This window comes from Microcebus murinus, chromosome 22 (assembly GCF_040939455.1).
Source record: "Microcebus murinus isolate Inina chromosome 22, M.murinus_Inina_mat1.0, whole genome shotgun sequence".
Taxonomy (NCBI): Eukaryota; Metazoa; Chordata; class Mammalia; order Primates; family Cheirogaleidae; genus Microcebus; species Microcebus murinus.
The window spans coordinates 25,916,020-25,930,428 of NC_134125.1; the positions used below are offsets into that span (position 1 = coordinate 25,916,020).

Below are 14,409 nucleotides of genomic sequence, written 5' to 3' on the forward strand. Positions count from 1 at the left end.
GAAAAGTAAACAGAGCCTATGAGGCCTGTGGAACCCCATCAAGCCAACCAACATCTGCACTGTGGGAGTCCCAGAATGAGAAGAGAGAGAGAAAAGGGATGGGGGGTTATTTCAGGAAATAATACCCAAAGACCCCAAACTTGACAAAAGACACGAATATAAATATTTAAGAAGCTCAATGAACTCCCAGTAGGGTAAACAAAAGCATATGATAATAAAAGTGGCAAAAGCCAAAGAGAGAATCTTGAAAACAGAGGAGAAAAGTGACTTGTCACATACAAGAGATTTTTAATAAGATTATTAGCAGATTTCTCATCAAAGACTCTGGAGGCCAGAAGACAGAGGATTGATATATTCACAGTTGTAAAGGAAAAAAACTGTCCATGAAGAGTCCTATATCTGACAAAACTGTCCTTTAAAAGTGAGGGATAAATTAAGAGTTTCCCAGATAAACAAAAACTGAGGGAGTTTGTTACCGCTAGTTCTGTCCTGCAAGAAATGCTAAAGAGAGACCTGCAGGTTGAAATGAAAGGACAGTAAACATTAACACAGTAACTCAAAGGCATATGAACAAGTAAAGTTCTCTAGTAAAGGTAAATGGACAATGGTCAATTATAAAAGCTAGTTTTTTTGTTTTGTTTTTACAGATAGGCTATCATCTAGTCTGGAGCTACACTGGAGTGCAATGGTGCAATCATAGCTCACTGCAGCCTCAAACTCCGGGGCTCAAGCGATCCTCCTGCCTCAGCCTCCCAAGTAGCTGGGACTACAAGCATGCACCACCATGCCCAGCTAATTTTTCTTATTTTTTTGTAAAGACAGGGTCTCACTGTATTGCCCAGGTTGGTCTCAAACTTCTCACTGTATTGCCCAGGTTGGTCTCAAACTTCTGGCCTCAAGCAATCCTTCTGCCTTGGCCTCCCAAAGTGTTGGGATTACAGGTGTGAGACACCATGCTTGTCCTATAAAAGTTAGTATCTTTTGTGAAGTTTGGTAACTTCACTTTTTGTTTTCTACATGATTTAAAAGACTGTTTAAAAATTTATTAGTCTATATTTCTGGGCACACAATATGTAAGTAATGTAATTTTATGACATCAGTACTGACAGGGAGCTGGGTGCAGTGGCTCCTGCCTGTAATCCCAGTGCTTTGGGAGGCTGAGGTGGGAGAATCACTTGAGGCCAGGAGTTCAAGATTAGCCTTGGCAACATAGCAAGACCCCATCTCTAAAAAAAAAAAAAAAAAAAAATAGAAAAAATCAGCCAGGCTTGGTGGTACGTACCTGCAGTCTCAGCTACTTGGGAGGCTGAGGCAAGAAAATTGCTTAAGCCTAGGAGTTTTTAATTTCAAATTCCAATTGTTCATGGTTGATGTGTAGCAAAGCAACTGACTCTTATACATTAACCTTGCATCCTGAAACCTGGCTATAATTGCTCATTAGTTCCAAGAGTTGTTTTTATTGATTGTTTGGTATTTCCTACATAGATAACCATGTTATCGTGGACAAAGATAGTTCTATTTCATATGGCATATGATTTTTTTCTTCAGTCTGTTGATGTAATGGATAACATTAATTGATTTTTGAATGTTGAAATGTCCTTGCATAGATGGAATGAATCCCACTTCATCATGGCATTTAATATTTATACATTGTTGGATTTGATTTGCTGATATTTCTTTGCGGATCTTTGCATTTATATTCATGAGAAATGTTGGTCTGCACTTTTGCTTTCTTTGTAATGTCTTTTTCTGGTTTTGATATCATGGTAATTCCAGCCTCACCCAATTCATTAGGAAGTATTCCCTCAGCTTCTATATTCTAGAAGAGCTTGTAGATAATGGGAACAATTTCTTCCTTGGTAGAATTCACCCATGAAACCACATGAGCCTGATACCTTATGTTTTAGAGGGGTACTAATTATTGATTCAATTTATTTAATTGATATAGACCTTTTCATGTTATTGAATTCTTGTGTGAATTTTGGTAGATTTGTCTTTCAAGGAATTGGTCTATTTCATGTGGTTATCAAATTTGTGGGCATAGAGCTATTCATAATATTCTTTTATCATCTTCTTAATGTCCATGGGACCAGTAGTGATGGCCCCTCTTTCATTTTCCCTCTTTCATTTTCAATATGAGTAATTTCCCTCTTTTTAATTGGTTAGCTTGGCTAGGGATTTGCCAATTTCATTGATGAGTTATGTTTTCATTTTAGTTGAAAATATTTTGAAATTTTACTTGAGACTTCTTATTTGACCCACAGATTAAGAAATGTGTTGTTTAATCTCTAAGCATTTGCGGGGGGAGTTCCAGCTATCTTTCTGTTACTGATTTCTAGTTTAATTCCATTGTGCTTAAAGAGCAGGCATTGCATGATTTCTGTTCCTTTAAATTTGTTAAGTTGTGTTTTAAGGTCCAGCATGTGGCCTATCCCAGTGAATGTTCCATATGAACTTGATTAAGAATGTGTATTCTGGCCGGGCGCTGTGGCTCACGCCTGTAATCCTAGCTCTTGGGAGGCCGAGGCGGGCGGATTGCTCAAGGTCAGGAGTTCAAAACCAGCCTGAGCAAGAGCGAGACCCCGTCTCTACTATAAATATTAAGAAATTAATTGGCCAACTGATATATATATATATAAAATTAGCCGGGCATGGTGGCACATGCCTGTAGTCCCAGCTACCCGGGAGGCTGAGGCAGAAGGATCACTCGAGCCCAGGAGTTTGAGGTTGCTGTGAGCTAGGCTGACGCCACGGCACTCACTCTAGCCTGGGCAACAAAGCGAGACTCTGTCTCAAAAAAAAAAAAAAAAAAAAAAAAAAAAAGAATGTGTATTCTGCTGTTGCTGGATGAAGTGTTTGATCTAATTTATTAATGTCAGTTACATCTAATTTATTAATGCTGTTATTTCAGTTTAACTTTGTCCTTATTGATTTTATGCCTGCTGGATTTGTCCATTTCTGATAGAGGAGTGTTGAAATCTCCTTCTATAATAGGTGAATTCATCTATTTCTCCTTGAAGTTTTATCAATTTTTGCCTTGTGTATCTTGCTGGTCTGTTGTTGGACACATACATACTAAATATTGTTATGTCTTTTTGGAGACCTGACCCTTTCACCAGTATAGAATGCCCCTCTTTATCCCTGATAATTTTTCTTGCTCTGAAGGCTAGGTCTGAAATTAATATAGCTTCCATAGCTTTCTTCTGATTAGTGTTAGGGTGGTATACTTTCACCATTCCTTTCCTTTTAATTTATCTATATCTTTATATTTATTTATTTTTACTTTTTTTTTTGAGACAGAGTCTCGCTCTGTTGCCCAGGCTAGAGTGCCATGACGTCAGCCTAGCTCACAGCAACCTCAAACTCCTGGGCTCAAGCGATCCTCCTGCCTCAGCCTCCCGAGTAGCTCTGACTATGGACATGCGCCACCATGCGCGGCTAATTATTTTCTATATATTTTTAGTTGGCCAATTAATTTCTTTCTATTTTTTTTTAGTAGAGATGGGGTCTCACTTTTTGCTCAGGCTGATTTCAAACTCCTGACCTTGAGCAATGCACCCACCTTGGCCTCCCAGAGTGCTAGGATTACAGGTGACAGCCACTGCACTTGGCCTGTATCTTTATATTTAAAGTGGGTTTCTTGTTGACAACATATTGCTAGGTCTAATTATTTTTTAACACAGTCTGACAGTCTGTGTCGTTTAATTGGTGTATTTAGGCCATTGGCATTTAAAGTGATTGTTGATATAGTTGTATAATATTTACCATATTTGTCAATGCCTTTGTTTCTCTCTTTTATTGCCTTCCACTTTTTTCTGTCTTCTCTAGTTTTAATCAAGCATTTTATATTATTACTTTCACAGTATATATTAATACTTCACTTTCTCTCCTCTGTTAGCATTTCCTTCCTCCTATCCCTTAATGCCATGGCTGTCATTCAATTCATCCATCCATCAGCTAAACATACTGAATACATGTCACTGTAATTATTTCAAACAAATTGTCATATGTTAAAATAATTAAGAAGAATAGAAGATTTCTATTTTATCTTTGTTTATTCCTTCTCTAATGCTTGTCCTTTTTATGTAGATCCAAATTTTCTACATCATTTTCCTTTTCTTCTGTATAATTTCTTTTAATATTTCTTGCAGAGCAGGTCTACTGATGACAAAGTCCCTCAATTTTTGTTTGTCCTAGAAATTCTTTATTTCTCCTCCATTTTTAACAGAAAATTTAGCTGGATACAGTATTCTAGGTTGGTGGACTTTCCCCTTCAACTTCTCTTTCTCTTTTTTCTGAGAATCTGAGAAGTTTGATGTAATTTTTTTTTTTTTTTAGAGACAGAGTATTGCTATGTTTCTCAGGCTGTTCTCAAACTCTTGGCCTCAAGCAATCCGCCTGCCTTGGCCTCCCCAAGTGCTGGGATTGCAGGTGTGAGCCATCATGTCCAGCCTCAATGTAATTCTTAAACTATAGGTCAGGTGTATTTTTCCTTCTGGCTTCCTTCAAGATTTTCTCTTTGTCTTTTATTTTCTGCAGTTTGAATAAGATATACCATTGGTGTTTTTTGTAGTTTTGGTATTTATCCTGCTTGGTGTTCCCTGAACTTTCTGGATCTGCAGTTTGTTGTCTTTCAATAATTTCATAAATTTTTCAGTCATTATTGCTTCAAATATTTCTTCTGTTGTTGTCTCTCTTCTCCTTCTGGTATTCCCATTATGCATATATGTTACACTTTTAGTAATTGTCCCTGAGTTCTTGGATATTCTGTTCTGTGATTTCATTTGCTTTTTTCTTTGCACTTCAGTTTTGGACATTTCTGTTGATATTTCTTCAAGCTGAGAACTAAAACTCCTAAGCCCCAACCAACTGAACAGACCCCCTCTTGGCCAAAAGGACCCCAGAGAAACCTTAAACACTACGTTCCTGGCCATGTTAGGACAGGAGGTTGGACATGCCTTGTGACACACTCCCTTTTGCAGTTTAGACACGAGTGAGCAGCACTAATGTTAAAATAGAGATCATAAGACTGGCAGAATAGACTCTTTGCAACAATAAGATGCCAAATTAAACACAAGACCTAAGGTAAAGATTAAGTCATGCACCTCTACATTTAAAGAATAAACCATGTTCTAACTGCCACAAAGTTTTTCTTTTTCTCTATCACCTAAATAAGCACCGGCCGGGAGATGCGCTGTATTGAAACAATTGAAGCTCATCTACCACCAGAGGCTAACTGGCCCCCATGTTCCACAACCATAACTACAGCTTTGGTGGGATAACAGATGGATTTCAGTGACTTTCTCCTGTTAAGAGACCACTGACCATGGGCTGGTTCTGGTCAGTTTTACAGAGGCTGTGACTGGGTGACTTCACCTCCCTGTGTCACCTTCTGAGGTATAGCACCTAATTGTAATACATTTCAGTGTTAAGTCTCCATCCCAACATGGGGTGCAGGTAATATACATGTTTGCTTGTCACGTGTGTGTGAGAACCCTTTTGTGAATATTCATAGCTTCTCCTATAACCTGTTGAATATGTATGTTTAGCCAACCCATTCCACATAGAGCTCCTTCCCCAACCTCTCCTCCTTCCAAGTGGCTGCCTCTAGTTTTGGCCAGAGGCCTGCTTCCCAACCTACAGGTTGTAACTCTTTATTTTTTTATTTTTATTTTTATTTTTTTTTGAGACAGAGTCTTGCTTTGTTGCCCAGGCTAGAGTGAGTGCCGTGGCATCAGCCTCGCTCACAGCAACCTCCAACTCCTGGGCTCAAGCGATCCTCCTGCCTCAGCCTCCTGAGTAGCTGGGACTACAGGTATGTGCCACCATGTGCAGCTAATTTTTTCTATATATATTAGTTGGCCAATTAATTTGTTCCTATTTATAGTAGAGATGGGGTCTCACTCTTGCTCAGGCTGGTTTCGAACCCCTGACCTCGAGCAATCTGCCTGCCTCGGCCTCCCAGAGTGCTAGGATTACAGTCGTGAGCCACCGCGCCCGGCCTGTAACTCTTTATAATAAATAAAATTCTCCTTTTCTAACTTTATAGATCTCATGTTGTTTTGTTTTATTTGAGACAGGGTCTCATTCTGTTACCAGGCTAGAGTGCCGTAGTGTCAGCCTAGTTCACAGCAACCTCAAACTCCTGGGCTCAAGCGATCCTCCTGCCTCAGCCTCCCCAGTAGCTGAGATTTTAGGCATGAGCCACTGCACCCTGCCTAGATCTCATATTTTTAAATCTACAAAGTTCACCCATTCTTTCCTTGGCCAAGTCGTAGTCTACTGATGAGCCCATCTATGACATTCTTCATTTCTGTTACAGCGTTTTTGAACTCCTGACCTTGAGCGATCCTCCCACCTCGGCCTCCCAGAGAGCTAGGATTACAGGCGTGAGCCACCGCGCCCGGCCTGTTACAGCGGTTTTTTTTTGTTTGTTTTTTTTTTGTTGTTTTTTTTTTTTTTGAGACAGAGTCTCACTTTGTTGCCCAGGCTAGAGTGAGTGCCGTGGCATCAGCCTGGCTCACAGCAACCTCAATCTCCGGGGCTCAGCGATCCTACTGCCTCAGCCTCCCGAGTAGCTGGGACTACAGGCATGCGCCACCATGCCCGGCTAATTTTTTGTATATATATTTTTAGTTGGTCAATTAATTTATTTCTATTTTTGGTAGAGACGGGGTCTCGCTCAGGCTGGTTTCGAACTCCTGACCTTGAACAATCCGCCTGCCTCGGCCTCCCAAAGTGCTAGGATTACAGGCGTGAGCCACCACGCCCAGCCTGTTACAGCGTTTTTGACTTCTCACATTTTCTTTTGATTCTTTCTTAGAGTTTCTATCTCTCTGTTTTCATTTCCCATCTGTTATTTCATATTGTCCACTGTTCTCATTAGAACCCTCTGCATATTAATCATAGTTGTTTTATATTCCTGGTCTGAGGATTGCAACATTTCTGCCATATCTGACTCTGTCTTGTCAAACTGTGTTTTTCATTTTTAGTATGCCTTGCAATTTTGTTTTGAAAGCTGGCCCCTGTGGTGTGATCATAGCTCTCACTGCAGACTCAAACACCTGGGCTCAAGTGATCCTCCTATCTCAGCCTCCCGAGTAGCTGGGAATATTGGCATGCGACCATGCTTGGCTAATTTTTTAGAAATTTTCTAGAGACAGAGACTCACTATGTTGCTGAGGCTGGTTTCCAACTCCTGGCCTCAAGCAATCCTCCTACCTCAGCCTCCCAAAGTGCTGGGATTACAGGTGTGAGTACTACCACATCTGGCCAGATTTTTTTAACTCTCAAACTTGTCTACAGCGAACAAACTGAAAATCAACAAATCTTTTTAGATCCATTAGATCAATGACCATTTAGGTTTTCCAACCCTGGTATTGCTTCCCACAGCAGTTTCTGCTCCAGCAAGTTGTATGCACCTGTCTGTGTCTCCAACTTTTGGAGCAGTGGTTTGCCTTTGACCTCAATTCTCTTACGGATCTAAGAAGAGCTGTTGATTTTCAGTTTGGTCAGCATTTTTTCTTGTGTGGATGAGAGTGATGAGTTCCAACCACTTTACGTGCCAGACCAGGAGACCAGAAATCCAGATATGTTTTCAGTTCTAGGATTTCCATTTTGCTGGGATATTGTTTTAAAATTTTCTGTGATTTCAGTCACTATAGCAATCTTTTTCTGTAGAACTTTAATATATTTATTGTAAAGTACTTTTCTGTTGATTCCATTATCTAGAATTATTTGTGAATCTGTTTCCATTGACTGAATTTTTCCTCTAAGACTTGCCTGTTGCTTTGCATGTCTAGTACTTCACGGACATGTGTAGTCCAGACTATGGATTCTGCTGGCATTCTCTGAAGCATGATGGCTTTCGTTCTCTAGCTAGTTTAATTACTGGAAGATCACCATGGACTTGTGGAGGCTGGGCTTTAAGTCTTACTAGGATGGATATATTTTGATTTTGCTTTTGGTCCTAGGGCAGATCCCTTATTTCTAGAACACAGTGTTTACACCCTAGGTGTGGCCTTTTTCGGGTGTACATGGAAATCAGAGGCATTTACCAAGCTTCTCTAACGTACAAATTCCAAACATTGTCTCCCCGGAAAAGACAGCAAACGAACATCTTCTCAGCTTTTTTCTGCCTCCCAGCTCTTTGTCTTTCTCCTCAGAATCGTGTCCACCCGTGTGTGTGTGTGTGTGTGTGTGTGTGTGTGTGTGTGTGTGTGTACGCGCACGCGCGCAGGTCAAGGTCAGCCACACACTGGGGGTGGGGGGAGCGTATGGCTGAAGGCTGCCCCATGGAGCTGGTCACCTGTGGCTTTCTGTCTGCGATGCGGCTGGCTGGAGAGAGAGCCCTCGGAGGAAACAACTTTTCTTCCAGGACCCCCGCGCCTCCTGCTTCTCGTCCCTGTCCCGCGCCTTCGCACGCCTGGTCCCCCCTTTCTATTTTGTCCGCATTCCACAATGCACGACGATGCTGCAACTACTGCAACCTTTTGATTTTTGCACCTGTAGCCGTACCACCTATTCAAAGAGTGAACCATTAAAACGGGAACAAGCAAGGAGGATGAAATAGTAAGACCCGCGGTCAAGGCAGTTCCTGGACGTCGGAGGGCGCCACCCGAGTGACCCGGTGCCGGGCCGCAGACCCCGCCCCCACGTGCCCAGGCCCCGCGCGCCCAGGCCCCGCCCCCGCCCCGCCCCCAGGTCGCGCCCGCTTCCATGGCGACGCGGCGCCAGGCCACCTAGCGGGCGTGCAGTGGCGGCGGCGACTACATGAGCGGGGCGGCGTTGGCGGCCGGGGGGCGGCCCCCCAGCGCGGCGACCCCGGGCTCCCGAGGCGCGTCGCGCCCGCGCCAGCGCCAGCCCGCGGGCCTCGGGCAGCCCGGGCCGCACCCCGCGCAGCCGGGACCCGGCGACGCGCACAAGCGCGTCGTGGACCTGGAGAAGAGCCTGCAGTTCCTGCAGCAGCAGCACTCGGAGACGCTGCTCAAGCTCCATGAGGAGATCGAGCACCTGAAGCGCGAGAACAAGGGTGAGCCGGGCCGCACGGGCCACGCCGGCCGGGCGCCGCCCTCCCTGTCGCCCGTCCCGCCGGGCCGGGTCACTTCGGACGCCCTCCCTGTCGCCCGCCCTCTCGAGGCAGGGTCAGGCCCACCCGGTTATTCAGAAACTTGGAGAGCGGGCGGGGCGTGGCCTGGCGAGTTCCGCCCGCTAGACGCCAGCGGACGGTGGCCCGGCACCTGCGCCCTGTGCCCACGCCCCCGGGCCTCCCTGGCTCCTCACCCCGGGGCCTTCCGGGACCTGCCGCGATGTGACCGCGCCTCACTCCGGCCTCGGCTTCAGTTGGAGCTCCTCCGCCCGGGCGCCGTGCCTGCTGCCTCAGTTTCTCCCCGGCCCCTCTGGTGCTGCCTCAGCTGAGTGCCAGAATCCCTTCACTGGGCGTCCGCTATGACTGGACCCCTTCCCCAAGACCTTCTTGAGTCTCACCCCAGCCCGGGCCCAGGCCGGACTTGGCCAGCCGGGTCCCCAGACGCCGCTTGGTTAGCATACTGACTGCATTTGCTCCGGTGGCTCCGGGCTCCCCAGCAGGGCCTGGCCTTCCTGACTCCCCTCTGCGCCCCTGGAGCCAGGCCTGGGGACACCCTGTAGTAGTCTCAGCAGGGGGGCGGGGGAGGACAGACTGGGGCGGGGACACCGCCCGCCCGGGGCGCTCCTGTCCTGGGCACCCAAGGCAAAGGCTCCTTGGAGAACGCTGGTGGGACAAGGGGCGGGGACTCGGACCAAGCTTCTCTGAGTGGCCTCGGCTCTGCTTTGAAAGTGACAAGGACAGCATGTGCTTTGCTTTCAGATCTCCACTACAAGCTCATAATGAATCAGAGACCACAGAAGAGAGGTGAGCCTGAGGCCCTTCGGTGCCCACTCCGAAGTCCACCGTGCACAGCAGTAACCCCCACACCGCCCATGCCCACACCGCTGCACCGGCCCCCAGTGCTAACCCCGTGGGCATGGGTTTGGGGGACCTGGACAGATGCCACTGTCCCCCAGCTATGGCTGGGTAACTTTATGCACCCAAGCACAGCAGGTGCTGCACTCAGTGAGCCCATGGCCTGAGGCCTGTGCAGCGGGTGGGAGGGTAGTGCAGAGCAGAGCACTGGGGGGTGCTGCCAGACCCCCCCCCCATCTGAACAGAGCTCCTGGAACAGCCCCTGCCCTCCTGGGTCTCACTCCCGTGCTGGGTGCTCTCACTCACACAGCGGCTCCAGGTGCCCCAGCCCTGTGCCTCTGAGTCCTCACACCCTGCTTGAGGTGCTCTGGGCGCACTCCGTCCACCGATCGATGGTTTCTTCAACAATAGATGGCCAACATCTAAGCAACCACAGGCCAGGGTGGGGAAGGAAGCAGAGACTCAGAGACCTGCAGCCACTTGTGCAAGGCACTTCCTCATCCTGATGACTGTGGCTCCCTGCCCAGCCCGGAACACCAGTTGGGTTCTTGGGCTCACTCTCCCTGTCACCTCTGGGGCCAGGTCTGATTTCAGGGGGCCTGACTGGTGAACAGGGCCACTCTGGGTGGTGCTCAGGGCTCTCTTCCTGGGGTCCACACAGAGAACGGGATGGGGGCACGATCCTTCTCCAGTGGGTGTGGCAGCTCCAGTGAGCTGTGCTGAGCTAAGTGTGGCCTGAGTTAGTGGTCCCAGCCCTGCAGTGCCTGGGGACCCTGCTGGGACATCGGAAAAAGTCATGCTCATTCAGAACCTGCTATACACTAGTCCCAAGCTCCCTGCCTTCTGGTGGCCTCTGCTCGCTGAGTCTGGGGCTGCCTCAACAGAGTGTGGGTACAGCAGGGAGGACACAGCCCTGCCAGGATGTGGGGCGGCTCTGCACGAGTGCACGGGGCCCTGCAGAGCTGCCAGCTGGCCCGTGTGCTCCCCCACAGGCAGCCTCTCCACTTCCAGCTTCCATTCCGCCAAGTCCATGTCGAACTCGACAGTGTCAGGTGAGCAGGCATCCTCCCCTGCTGGGGTCCCAGGCCTGGGTGGCCAAGGGCGCTGACCAAGGGGCTGAAAGCCACTGCTGGGCAGACTGAGAGGTGGGTTCTGTGGGGTCGAAGGGTGACGGGGTGGCTGAAGGGAGGCAAGGGACGCCCAGGTGCTTGCAAGCTGATGCCCCAGGAGGGCTGAGGTGGGCTGGGACAGGACTGTAGGCTGGCCGAGGAAGGCCCTGAGGTGAGGCTACGAAAGCAGAACGGGCTGGCTGTCAACTCCGGGCAGCAATGCCTGGGGCAGACCCACCCTGGGGCAGGGCAGCAGGCAGTCAGGCTGTGGGGGCAGGCTGCTGAATGCCCGCTGAGCCTCTAGGGCGGTCTCCTAGGGAGAAGGATGTGCACCAGCTGCCCCCAAGCAGGCAGGATGCAAGCAGCGTGGCCCTTCCCACGGGCCCCCGGGCTTAAGGCATCTTTTGCAGAGCAAGCTTAAGCCTCTTCTCCCCATCCTGCTTTCCCGGAAGAAGCCCAGCATCCTCACCAGTGGTGGCCCCACCTTTTCTGTGCAGGGCCAGGTGGGCGATGGGCCTTGTCCTTGGAGAATGAACCAGGGCAGGCCAGGTCCCAGGCCTCTCACGCAGGTTCATTCTACCCACAATGGGCGCCAGCTCCCACCAGCGACCGAGCATGCGGCAGGCACCACCCATGAGCCGCACCCTCACAAGCTCAGGGAAGGGGCTGCTTGAGCCACGCAGCCGCTCCCGGGGACTTGGACAGCACTTCTGATGCCTGTGGTGACTGGCCTTGTTGGGTCTGACCTGCAGCCAACTCTCAAGGCAAGGTCAGGCCTCAGCCCAACTCCTTCAAGAAGGACTCCAAGGCTGACGTCCCCCAGAAGGTGGACCTGGAGGAGGAGCCTCCCAGCGCTACCCTCCTGCACAGTGGCAAGCTGGACAGAGCTCCTGGGGCGCAGAGGCATGCCAGGTAAGGCTCACGCGCACCCTGAAGCCAGGCCTGCATTTAACAGAGTCCCACCCTGGCATTTGCCAACTGCTTTGCCCCTTGCTCCACGGGCCTGTTTCCGACGTGACCAAGGCTTGTGAAAGCAGTGACTGCCAACCTCCACCAATCTGGTGGGCACTGTCTTCCTCCCCTCCCCTAGGAGTGCCCTGACCTGAGCCCCTAAACCACTTTCTCAGAGAAAAGAAACAAAAAGTAATCTTTTTTTTATCAAGAAAACAGTGAGTCAGGCTCCTGGGCCTGCAGTTCCCGGCTGCACCTGCTTTGGAAGACACTGGTCCAGCAAGACAGCCAGGCCAGGCTCTGGTGACCCCCGAGCTTCCGGGAACTGCCCTGGGACACCGCAGAGTGCACACTTTGGGTAGAACATGGAGCAGGACAGGCTTTTCTGCATAGCCCTAGGATTCCCCCAAGACCAGCCCAAGATGCTTAATGACCAAAGGTGGCCTGACAGCTAGCTGCTCACCCTCTGAACCACATCTGACCCTCAGTGCACCTTCAGAGGGAACAAAGGGACAGGTGGGCCCAGGTCACACCTGGCCCCAGCAACACCCACCTGGTGCCCAGAGCACCCTAGTCAGCAGGAGAAGAGAGCCCAGGCCTCTTCCCCACACTGGCCTGGGGAGGGGTGGGTGATTAGGCCAGTCCAGGCAGGTCACCACTGGGCTGCTGCAATGACCATTTCAGAAATGAGGAAGTGGACTTCAACTCAGGGGCCACCTGGGCAGCAGGCAGCCAGCACAGGGGCAGGCAGGCAACAGGGGCACCCCCATTGATGAGCCTGCCCCCACGCCTGCGCAAGCCCACCACGCTTCAGCAATGCGAGGTGGTCATCCGCCAGCTGTGGAATGCCAACCTTCTACAGGCCCAAGAGGTGAGGCCCCGGGCAGAGGTGGCCCTCGATGGCCCGGCACCTACGCAGGTGCACCTCCATCACCCCTCCCCTGCCTTCCAGCTGCAGCACCTCAAGTCCCTCCTGGAGGAGAGCCAGAGGCACAAGGCTACCCCTGAGGAGGCTGGGCAGACTTCTCCCAAGTGAGTGCCCTGGCACCCCACCCCACCTGTCCCATAGGGCCTGTCCAGGGCTCACTGCTGACCCTTCCTTCACCCAGGGACCAGGAGGCCATGCACCTCCCCAAGGTCTCCAGCAAGAACCTCTCTAAGAAATGGTGAGTATCCCGCACAGGGAGCGGGGTGGCCGCTGCAGCCCAGTACTGGCAGGGAGGGGGGCTCAGAGCAGAGCCGGCCATGGCCTCCCTGGGCCAAGTTAGGGCTGGGCCAGGCCCCATCCCAGTGGAGTCCCCACTTCTGAACAAACTCGAGGTGACTGTGCCTCTGCTGTCACAGCCTGGTTCTGAGCCCGACACCCGTGGCGGAGCGCTCCATCCTGCCTGCACTGAAGCAGACGCTGAAGAGCAACTTTGCCGAGCGGCAGAAGAGGCTGCAGGTGGTGCAGAACCGGCGCCTGCACCGCTCGGTGTTCTGAGCCCGCCTGGCACCTGCCCTTGGCCAGGCCTGAGGACCTGCAGCCAAAAAGACGAGCCCCCTCCACACCACACTTCCAAAGGACTCTGATGCTTTTACACCAAGCTAAAGATAAACAAAACTCATGACAGATAAAGTACTTGACCTCCACACTGAAGAACTGTTATTTTCTTGCTATTATTTTGCTATTCTGCATATACTCAAAAGCACATTACCCTCCCTGTTGAAGACAGAAAATAAAGCTGTTTCTCTCCAAGCTGTGTGTCTCCTTCCTCACTGGCTCCCCGGTGTTGCTTCCCAGCCCTTGGTCCCTAACCTGGCTCCCTGCTAGTCTGGATGGGACCTGCCTGGGCAGCGGCTCCTGCTCATGCCAGGACCTGGCAGCCGTCCTGGATAAGAAGCGTCAGCAAAGCCACACATGCCCTGCCTGGAGGCAGGGTGGCTTTCCTGGGCTCCTGGCTGAGCCGGGAGCTGCCTTGTAGGAACATGGTCACTCTGGGTCTCCTGCCCAGACTGGCCACTGCTGAGGGCAAGACACTGTCCTCTCCCGCCTCGACACTCAACACTGCTGACAAGTGGCCCGGCGGAACCAGCCTTCCTCTGTGGAGCACCATGGCAAAGGGAGAACCGTCATCTCCAGAATGCTGTGTCCAGGCCTGGCCCACCCTGTCACCAGCACAGCTATGTCCACTGTCTGGGGGTGGCCAGCTCAGTGCCCACCCTTGCCTGGGTAGCACAGTCCTCCAGTCCCAGGGCCCCATGTCCTCCCACGAGGCCAAGAGCTTTAGGGAGCAGAAACTGTGCCGGGAACCTGGGGCATGGGCCAAGCTGAGGAATGGGACAGTGTGTCAGGTAAGGGGAGCTGAGGTCTGGGGTATCCAGGGCCAGACTGGACACTGCTACCTACAGAGTTGACAGCATCCC

At 50.2% G+C, this 14,409-nt stretch overlaps 1 protein-coding gene across 2 annotated transcripts; it reads left to right on the forward strand.

Annotated features, from left to right (window-relative positions):
- Positions 1 to 8,703: 8,703 nt before the first annotated feature.
- On the forward strand, positions 8,704 to 13,741 carry CCDC74B (coiled-coil domain containing 74B). 2 transcript variants are annotated; one of them, XM_012776636.2, is made up of 8 exons: positions 8,704 to 9,031; positions 9,848 to 9,892; positions 10,936 to 10,995; positions 11,805 to 11,964; positions 12,688 to 12,874; positions 12,956 to 13,035; positions 13,113 to 13,169; positions 13,348 to 13,741. In XM_012776636.2, the coding sequence occupies exons 1-8, from the start codon at positions 8,773 to 8,775 to the stop codon at positions 13,484 to 13,486; spliced, it is 987 nt and encodes a 328-aa protein (XP_012632090.1). In that variant the 5' UTR covers positions 8,704 to 8,772; the 3' UTR covers positions 13,487 to 13,741. The 2 variants fall into 2 exon arrangements, with proteins under 2 accessions (XP_012632090.1, XP_075852889.1); XM_075996774.1 differs by having other exon boundaries at positions 11,817 to 11,964.
- Positions 13,742 to 14,409: the final 668 nt, after the last annotated feature.